Below are 9822 nucleotides of genomic sequence, written 5' to 3'. Positions count from 1 at the left end.
TCCCCCTCTGCCGGCTCCGAGCCTCCGGCCACCGGGGCTCCTCGGCCCGAGCCCACCTCCCTCCCCTCCTCTCCCTGGCCCCCCCGGCCCCCTGGCCCCCCCTGCCGGACCGGGTCCCCACGGCCCCTCCGTGTCCCTCGCCCAGGCCGCCCGGCGGCCGCAGCGGCCTGGCCTTCCCGAGGCGGGCGGTGGTGTGTTCTCACTTGTGAAGCGCCCTTGTCAGAAGCACTTAGTGTACAAATTAGCTGCGGCTTCCCGCCTCCTCCGCGGCTCTGGGCTCTGGGCGCCGAGGAGGCTCCTGCCCGCCCCAGGCGCCTGCCCACGACGGAGCAGCGGGCGGCCCGCCATCCAGCTCCTCTCCCGGGCTCCCGACCTTGACCTGGACGGGGGTGACCGCACGAGGCGCGTGGCCGGCGAGATCTCAGGGTCCCCCGCTCCAGGCGCGGCACCTGCATCTGCAGGGAGTGGTGGGACCGGCGCCAAGAGCCGTGAGGGACGCGCCCCAAGCAGCAGCGCCGAGTTTCTGCGGCCCCGCCCGCTGGCCGGCCTGCCACTCAGGCAGGGAAAATCGCCTGTGACAGGCCCAGGAAGGACGGGCCCCGGGGGCCGCGGAGAGACGCGCACAGCTCCTCTTCCAACATATGGTTGCTGTCGGCCCCGGGCGCTGCTCGGCCCGTGTGCGGCTCCAACGCTGGGCGGGGGGCTCCGCGGCCTGAGCTGCTCCCCCCACCTGCCTGGGTGATGCGAAAGGCCCCGGCCCCAGCTCGCATGCCTCCCACGGTGGAGAGCTCACTCCCTCTGCAGCCCCACTTGGCGCCTCCAGGCGCGTCCAGGAACCTCTCTGTCCAGGGCCCAAGGCAGCAGACAGAGGGTCAGAGGGCACCCTCCCAGCCCCAGGGTGACCCGCGGGGGCTTCCAGAGGAGGGAGCTAGCTGGGGGAGGGGGAGGGCCACCGCGAACGGGCCATCTCGAATGGGGAGGGGAGGAACTGCCAAGGACAACCCATGCTCTGGCCCCGACGGCAAGGGCGGGGGGGGGGTGCGGGGGGAGGCGGCCACAAGCCACAGGTTTCATCAGTGAGAGCGAGTGGCCACCAGCCAGTTTCGACCCCTGGCCGGGGCTCCTAGACCCAGCCTGGGATCTGCCCCCACGCTGCTACCCGCTGGGCAAGCAGAGGCTGGCCTGGCCCCACACCTGTCCTGGTGTGGACACTGAGGGGATGAGACAGGCCTGCCCCAGGCACTGTACCAACGTCCCCCTGGCCTCGCTGGACCCTCCTGCCCACGTGCCCCAGTGCACAAGTACAGGCATTAATGGAGGTGACAGGCAGGCAAGCGGGCAGGGGAGGTTAATGGCCGCCATGCCTCTGGCTGGGGACAGAGGCAGGGGCTGCGTGACCCTGCCCCACCCCACACCAGGACGAGCTGAGAGCAGAAAGCGCTGTTCCTTGGGTCCCCACTAATGCCAGAGTACCCACGGATCGTGAGCAGCGGTTTCAGGGCTCAGGGCCACGTTGGAGACAAGCCTCAGAGCTCGGCCGCCGGTGACACGGCCTCAAGGGCAGAAGCCGCCTCCCCGGGCCCAAGCTTGTCCCAACACGCTGGGGGCGGGGCCCAGTAGCCGGGTCATGACCTACCACTCTGCCCACTCCTGGCTGGAAAGTGGGACAGGCCCCGGGCACATGGTGTGCCAGCTGTGCAGGAGCAGATGTGCCCGGGAGTGCCTCGGGCAGAACGCGCAGGGGCACGAAGCCTGGCCGCGGATGGACAGGGGGTCGGGCATCTGTGCCCTCAATGGGCTAACCTGACTCGCAGCCCCGCATGCAGGCCGTCAGGCTGCAGCTGTGCTGAGCTCTCGCCCCTCTGGCAGAACCCCCCCCGGGCCCCCCAGGAGCCCAGACAGGCCCAGTCTGCTCCTCAGGTGCTGAGCCCCTGTAGGAGCTGCAGGATCCTCCCACCCAAACCTCCAGAAAGGCCCACCCGCAAGGTCAGCCTCCACGGCTGCTGCTGGATGCCCTCCCCAGACTCCCCTGCTTTTCCCAACACCCCAAGTGCTGGCCTCCTCCCCCTCTCCAGGGCTCCTGGGTCCCCTGGCTTCACTGGGCTGTCCTCCGAATGCTGAGGGGCCCTTCCTTCCCCTGGGAGTTGGCAACAGACTGCAGGCAGCCCGCCCCCTCTGCTGGTAGCATGGCCTCTCCCGGTCCCCTGGGAGTCAGCAGTGGGGGTGGGGAAGGCCAGAGCCATCCCCTGGGCCCCCACCACTGTTGTCTCAGGGGGATCAGCACCCCTGCTCTCTCTGGGCAGTGCCCAAGAGAGGGGCCTGGCCTGGCTGAGTGCGTCCGGAGTGGGGTCTGTGTGCAGAAGGAGCAGCCTCCCAGCCGCCACTCCACAGGGCTGCTGGCGTGCCGACCGCACAAGCTGTCTTCCGGCCTGGGGCTGCCTGCACGGTCAGCTGGTCAGCTGGGCCAGGCCAGGCAGCAGAGAGGAAAAGGCTGGTGGACCATGCCACCCACAGCCTTCCAGCCACCCCCCTGCCCTGCGGACCTGATGGGGAGATGAGGGCCCCCCCGCCCAAGGTTGTCAGGGAACGTGGCCCTGGGCAGTGGCCCTCCCGTCACATCTTTGCACTGGGTGAACCCAGGACACAGCGCCCTGCTCCTTACAGACACCTGTCATGATTGACCAGAGGCCCAACCACTGGGCCATGGCCCATCACCCTCTTGCCCCTCAAACTGAGACTGGGACACCCCGGGAGCCCACAGCCGAGCCTGCAGGAAAGGCCAAGCGGACCCTCCGGGGGTCCTCTGTGTCCCCCCAGAGCAGGCCTGGGACAGCAGTCACCCCTCTGATGGCACATCACACGCCTCTGGGTTAAGGCACCTTCCCCTGAGCAAAGGCAAAACTTCCCTGGGAAACACGCCTGGCCTGGCATGCGTGTCTGTGCCTACCTCTGGAGTGGAACTGGCTGCGCAGACGGACTTCTGCTAGGACCCGGCTGGGAAGTGGGACCTCGAGACCATTGAGCTCAGTTTGGGGACAGTGTGGAACGTGGTGCCCTGGGAGCAGCTCTGACCCTCTGACCGCGAGGACAACTGGGGCAGGGGTTTCACCGCGGGCCCTTTCCCCAGCCCCACCTCGTTGCCCAGGGCCTCCCGGGAGGGGAGCCCATGCAGGGGAGCCACTGCCAGGGGAGTGAGGAGGGAGGGTTGCGGGTGAGACTTCCAGAAAGGGAGAGGGAGCGCAGGGCCTTCCTTTCCTGAGCCGTGGCGGTGGTGGTGGCGGTGGTGGCCGTCAGCGGGCAGGGCAGGGGTCTGGGGTGGGGACCCACCCAGCCACCAATTGGGAGAAGAGAGTGGCGCTGGGGGCAAGTCGTCCAGGGAGAGCCAGCCAGGAAAGGAGACTTCCTCCCCTGGGCGTGCTGGGCTCTGCCAGGGGCTCTAGGCTCCAGCGGCCCACCCCGCCATCCCCTGCTAAACTCTGTCCCCTCCTGGGCTGGGCTGCAGCCCTCCCCAAGCTGCCTCTGTTCTCAGAGATCCCCCTGTCCCAGGGGATCAGTCCCCAGGCTCTGGCTGGGGGACAGAGGGCTGTCAGGGGCCAGAGCCCTGCCCTGACGGATGAGTGCTGACGGCCCCACTCCCTGCGCCCTCGGCCGCTGACACCCCATCACACCGCTGCGGGCACCCTGGGAGACCTGGCTGCCTCTGCGCACCCCCGCGGCAGCCTGCAGGCGACAGGGGCGGGGACGGTGCGAGGCGACCCTCATTCGGCCGCACACCTGCGTCTCCACTGCGGGCTCCTCCGCGCCGCTGCCCTTCCCTGCCCTGCTCCGATGGTGCCACCGGTGTCACTGGCCACTGCTCCATCCAGGAATTTCCTGCGCGGCGGAGGGTGCTGAGCGGTCCTGGGCGCGCGCAAGGCCGGTGAGTGAGCGGAGGGTGCGACGGTGGGCGGAAGGGGGTGGAGACCAGGGTGCACCTGAGGTGGCCGAGGGGAGCCCTCTGCCAGTGCCCGCGCGTTCCCGCCCCCCGCGAGCCCGGTTCGGAGGTCGCGGCGCCCCCCGGAGCCCGGCGCCGTGGCGCACGCGCGGCCGCCGCTCCTGCCGCCAACTTCGGTAGGTGCTCGTCGGCGTCGAGGGGACACGGTCCGTGGAGGAGGCTTCCGGGACTTGCTGCCGAGTGAGTGACCGCAGACCGCGCGGGGGCCGCTGCTCGGCTTCCCAAGAGGGAGTCCGAGCCGCAGCCCGGAGAGCCCGTGCGGTTCCTGCGGGGTGCGGGTCCCGCCGGCGCCGGGCAGGGAGGGGCGCGGGGCGGGGCGGGCCGGGAAGTTCCCTCCGGGTCCGGGGGCCACGCGCGGCCTTATCGGGGCGCCGCGGGCTCTGCTCCGCCCGGGGCGCAGGTAAGGCGAGCGCTGGCTGCTCTGCGTCGGGCGAAGTTTGGGGGCTGCTCGAGGCCCCCTAGGGCGCGAGGAGAGCGGGGGTGGGGGGGGGGCAGGCGGACGCCGGGATCTTCCTGGCGCGGCCGGGGCAGCCCCAGCCCCACGCCCCCCACTTCACGGGGTCCAGGCTCCGCACACCGCACCGGGGGCAACTGGGCGTCGCAGCCCCATCCCTGTAGGAGGACGCCCTGGGGGGGGTGGGGGGCGCGGCTGCGGAAGGTAAAGGGGAGGGAGTTGGGGTCTCCACTTCCGCCAAGAAGGAGCCTGGTCACCCCCGCCGCACCACACCATGGCGGGTGCTCCCAAGTCCGCGGGGGACAGCTGGTCGTGGCTCGGGCCCTGGGCGCCCTTCTCCCCTAGGCTGGGTGGGGCCCTGCTCCGGGTCCACCACGGTCCCCCTGCCCCATCCCCAGGCCAAGAAGGGCTTGTGGGACTGAATGTCTGGGCTGGAGAAGTGGGGGTGCAGGCCACCCTGGCAGCACGCACCAAGTCACGGGTTGGGACGCGGGTGCGAGTAAATGCGCTGGGTGTGTGGAGGATGCTCGGGTCTGAGCGTATCTTCTGCCTGTGCATGGGGCCCGGGGCAGGTGCCAGGCGTTCTCGGGGTCTCTGGGGGGTCAGCAGCTGCTGAGATAGTTCCCAGCTAAGCCCTTTCAACCAGGCGACCGACCTGAAGAAGGCGCACAGGAGGAGCCCCTCAGCTCGAGCGGCCTGGGAGGAGCCCCCCCAAGTCCAGGGGCCCGGCTGGGAGGTGGGGTGGATGGTGGCACCAGACGGCACAGCTGTGTGGCTCCCAGGGCTGGGTGATCGATGGCCCCAGCGCAGCCGCCTCTGTCTCCCGAGCACACACACCCATTTGTCATCTGTATCTTGGGGGGGCGGGGGGCAGGGACAGGGCCTGCCTCTGCACCCAGTGCCAAGTCCAGGGAGTGTCTGCAGCCCCTCAGGGAGCCCCAGTTCCTCTTCCGCCCCGGCCCCTCCCCTCGGAACCCTGTCCCCTCCCAGATGTGGACACGGCTCCGCAAGCCGGTCACGTAGCCTCTGCTTGCCCTGCACACCGGGCCATGGCTATTCCCATAATGGGGTGCCCACCCCGGGTTTGGGGGCCGCAGACATGACTGCCTGCTGTGTGCAGGGCCGGAAGGCTGGCAGGGAGGAGGCCTGCTCCCTTGACTGCCCAGCTGCCCCAGCCCTGCCCTGCTTAGCCCATTGGCCATCCCTGAGCCCCAGGCAGCAGGACTGGTGTTTGTGTGGCCACATCCGTGAGTGACTGGTCCTGTGTGTCCTTGGGTGTGTTTGAGTGTGTGCGTGTGCGTGCACACCCTGCGCCTGCTCACATGCCCGTCCCTGTGGAGTGCGTTCGTGCAAGCAGGGACCTCATCTGCTCTGAGTGGGTTGTGAGCGTCGGGCATGGGTGTGTGTGCCCGGACCCCTTGCGCTTGGGTGGCCTCCCCTGCTCTCTCTTCCCAGTCGGCCCAGCCGCGCAAAGGTGGTCCTTTCAGGTTCTCCGTGAGGGCGTCCTGGGAGCCCTGGCCGCTTGCGTGCACACCCTTGCCGAGCGCCCAGCGGAGGCGCTCATTGGGGCAGTACACGGCCCAGGTGGCGGCCCAGATGGAGAGTGGAGAGGCCTCTGAGCAAGCGTGCGGGGCGTGGGAGAGGAGGGTCTTGGCTGCTGGCTCAGTCGCTGACCCGCCTGCAGCCACCCAGATGGAGCCGGCCGAGCAGGTGGCTGTGCCGTGGGGCCCTGCCGGACGTCCACGCCCCCCAGCCTGGCCTGGCCCATGTGCCGCTGGCCCCTCAGAGACCTCGGTGCCGGCCCGACGCCCTGCATCGCAGGAGCACTCAGTGTGACAGCCTGTGCTGTGCAGGCTTCTCCTCCCTGGGTTGGGGGTGGGGGAGAAGGACGAGGGGGGAGGCGGTCATACTTGGCTTCCCCCAGTCACTTACCAGATGCCCCGGGGGTGGGTGGAGACCTGGGCTCTGCTGGCACTGGGGAGCCCAGCAGAGAAGGCATTGCCCCGAAATGGGCCTGCAGGGACTGGCTGGGTCCTGGGGGGTGAGCTGTATGCCAGGCCAACCAATCGCGTAGAGGACAGACAAACAAATTTCGGAGAAAGAGCAAATCGGTTTTTAGTGTACATTCCAAATACTGTATTTTTTTAGCATATATTACAAATACTGGCTAGGCTACACTTACACTAAGAAAGTATTTGCCTGGGGAGTTCCCATCATGGCTCGGGGGTTAGCAAACCCAACTAGCATCCATGAGGACGCAGGTTCGATTCCTGGCCTTGCACCATGGGTTGAGGATCTGGCGTTGTGGCGAGCTGTGGTGTAGGTGGCAGACACAGCTCGGACCTGGCGTTGCTGTGGCTGTGGTGGAGGCCGGCGGCTACAGCGCCAATTGGACCCCTAGCCTGGGAACCCCTGTATGTCTCTGGTGCGGCCCTAAAAAGACCAAAGACAACAAAAAAGTATTTGCCATTTTTCTGCGTCAGATGTACCGGGCGTCCCGCCTCTTTGGCCTCCAGCTGGTGCCAGGAGGCCGTTCCAAGCCCGGGCGGAGGCGGGGGCCGGTGCCCCCCTCTGACCAAGGGGAGGCGGGCCGGGCAGGGTGGTGGTGCTGACTCAGGCCCTGTCCCTCTGCAGGTGGCCATGGTGCTGGGGCCCACCCCCTAGCGCCGCCATGTCCCGAGAGGCTGGCTCCTGTCGCCTGGGCCCCGGGGCGCGGGCCCGGGCGCGGAAGCCCAAGAAGCCGCACTACATCCCGCGGCCCTGGGGCAAACCCTACAACTACAAGTGCTTCCAGTGTCCGTTCACCTGCCTGGAGAAGTCGCACCTGTACAACCACATGAAGTACAGCCTCTGCAAGGACTCCCTGTCGCTCCTGCTTCACTCCCCCGACTGGGGCTGCCGCCGCCCCGGCCCGGCCCGGTCCCGCGCACCTGCCCCCGGCTGCCCCTCCGACCCCTCGGACTCCGGGGGCCCGTCAGACCTCGCCAGTGCCGCCACCCTCTCCCTGCCCCATCACGTCGGGGGCCCCAGGCCCGCTGCTGAGGGGGCCCCAGGGACACCACCCCCTGAGGCCGGGGATGCCCCTAAGGGTGTGGGTCCTGGTGGCCTCCCGGCCAAGGCGTGGAAGCCGAGGTCAGCAGGGGCCCCCAGGAGCACGGCCAGGGGGGACCTGGCCATGGCCGCAGCGGGGCCCGAGAGCGGTGTCCCCTGCTACCCCCCGCCCAGCCCTGGGGACTTGCCCGAGGCCCAGAGCTTCCACCTGTCCCTGCTGGGGGTCAACTACCCTCTGGGCCCCGGCCTCTTCTCCTACCTGGGCCCCTCCCTGGCCGCCGCCACCCACGTGCCCTTCCTGGCCTCGGCCAGCCCCCTGCTGTCCCCGGCCACCAGCTTCCCTGCCCCACAGCCCCCCGAGCAACCTGCCCTGGTCCCGCGCCTGTACTACCCCCTGCTCCTGGAACACAGCCTGGGGCTGCCGGCAGGCAAGGCCGCCCTGGCCAAACCCCTTGCTCCCACCAAAGGGCCCCCTGGGACTCTGGCCCCCGGGCTGCCGAAGGTGCCCGTGCCTGGGCTGGGCGGGCCCTGGCCCCCCAGCGCTCTCAGCGACCCCAGGCAGGAGTGGGAGCTAGAGCGGACTGCCCAGAGTGACCCCCAGAGGAGGCTGCCCCTGGGAAGCCGGCCGGAGCCCCCAAAAGCCCCCTGCGGCAGGGCCAAGTTCAGTTCCCAGAACAGGTGGGTGTCCGGGCCCCATCATGAGGTGTTGGGCGATGCGGGAGGCGGGCTGGGCAGGGCCTTGGAGGGGAGCTGGGCAAAGGTTGTGGGCATTGCGGGGGCGGCCCCTTGACTGGCTTCTGCCCCCCAGCCTGTGGACCGGCCCCTCCATGGTGCTCTGGCCTGAGGACAGGGAGCCGAGTGAGCTGGAGACCCCTGGCCCTGCGGCCCCCCTGCCCCAGCAACCACTGGGCCTGGTGCTGGGGGGCCCTGGGCACGTGAGTGAGGACCTGACACGGGCCCTCGGCGACTGTGCCAGGGTGGAGCAGCGCCTGGGCCAGTTGGCGCCTGCCGGGGGCCTGGCCCCTCGGCCACTTCGGGAGCAGCTGGGGAAGATCCGCCGGGAGCTGCTGACCATCCACCAGGCGCTGGAGCGGGCTGCGTGGCCACCCGACGCGCCCCTCGACCTCTCTGTGAAACGGGCTCCCACCAAGGGGCACAAGGTGCCCTCGGGGGCCTGGGGGCAGCCAGAGCTGGGCCCCGTGATGGCCCAGGGGACCCCCGAACCACCCAGCATGCTGGTGGCCCAGCCTCTGTCGGGCCATACCACCAAGTGCGAGGCTGACTCCAGTGTCCCCCCCCCGGGGCTTCCCCTCCAGTCCCCAGAGGACCCTGGTGTTCCCGGTAGCTGGGGAGCCCGCAGCGGGGCTGGGGGCTCCTGGCCCCCCAAGGCCGTCCCTGGTCTGCAGAGCTCTCCAGGTGCCCACGTCTGACCACAGCTCCTGCTGCCCCCTGTGCCCTTAACAGACAGGGGCCCTTCTCCCACCCTGTGCCCACTGCCTGCCCTCACCTGCCCCAGCATGCCTGTGGACAGACCCCAGCCGCCGTGGCCATGCCCGTCTTTGGGGCACGGCAGAGGGTCTCGGCTCTTTAGCGATCACAGTCGTGGACATTAAAATGAAAACCACATGCACACTCCCCGTCTGCGCCTCCGTCTTCCCTCCCTGCTCCAGTGTCACTGCCGGGGCTGGGCGTGGGAGCAAGGTCTCTGGCCTCCTCTCGTAGACTGGGCCCTCCCTGGGGCGCTGGGGCCTTGGGGGAGAGTAGGGAGCTTTCTGTGGGCGGGGGGGGGGGGGTGCGAGGGAGGAGGGGCAGGAGGCAGGGGTCTGGCCTGTGTTTCGCACAGAGCGGGCCTCAGCCCCCTACCTGGCAGGGGGCTCCGATGTCAGATTCAGGCAGGAGGCTGCTTCCCCCGTGGTTCAGTGGTGCCCCCCCACATTCCGTGGCCCAGGGCTGCTCGGCCAGCATGGCCTCCGCTGGGCCCCCGCCAGCCCCTGCAGCCACGATAGGCATCGGGTGGCCTTCACAGCTGGCTGCCTCCCTTTCAGCGCCCAGACTCAGCTTTTCCCACAGGCGGGGGCAGGGGTGAGAGGCCAGGCAGGAGAAGGGCCTGGGGGACCCTTGGACTCAGCTAATCACTTCTCTCCCAAGAGCTGGCCACACCTCCCTGCCCACCCAGGAACGGTCCTTGCCTGTGCCCGGCTCCCCAGGCTGGGCCAGCCGGGCTGCGGCCAGTCGGATCAGGACCCACAGCCGCTCCATTAACCGCGCTGGGCGGCAGATAGCATCGCCGTGGCAGCCAGCGTGGGGGTGCGGGCGGCCAGGT

The 9822-nt window shown here is 69.4% G+C and overlaps 1 protein-coding gene across 3 annotated transcripts; it reads left to right on the top strand.

The window, feature by feature from the left end:
* Positions 1-2660: 2660 nt before the first annotated feature.
* PRR35 (proline rich 35) lies at positions 2661-9129 on the top strand. Of its 3 annotated transcripts, none has more exons than XM_085018194.1 (3): positions 2661-3919; positions 7083-8177; positions 8308-9129. In XM_085018194.1, exons 2-3 carry the CDS (start codon positions 7120-7122, stop codon positions 8927-8929), a joined length of 1680 nt encoding a protein of 559 aa, XP_084874320.1. In that variant the 5' UTR covers positions 2661-3919; positions 7083-7119; the 3' UTR covers positions 8930-9129. The 3 variants fall into 3 exon arrangements, with proteins under 3 accessions (XP_084874320.1, XP_084874321.1, XP_020942573.2); XM_085018195.1 differs by lacking the exon at positions 2661-3919 and adding an exon at positions 3960-4110; XM_021086914.2 differs by lacking the exon at positions 2661-3919 and adding an exon at positions 3977-4174.
* The last annotated feature ends 693 nt before the right edge of the window (positions 9130-9822 follow it).

Source organism: Sus scrofa, chromosome 3, assembly GCF_054392235.1.
Source record: "Sus scrofa isolate SSC_HxYL_T2T_F1_AM1 chromosome 3, Sscrofa_HxYL_maternal_Yorkshire_Landrace_v2.0, whole genome shotgun sequence".
Taxonomy (NCBI): Eukaryota; Metazoa; Chordata; class Mammalia; order Artiodactyla; family Suidae; genus Sus; species Sus scrofa.
This window is presented reverse-complemented; position numbering and strand designations above follow the sequence as displayed.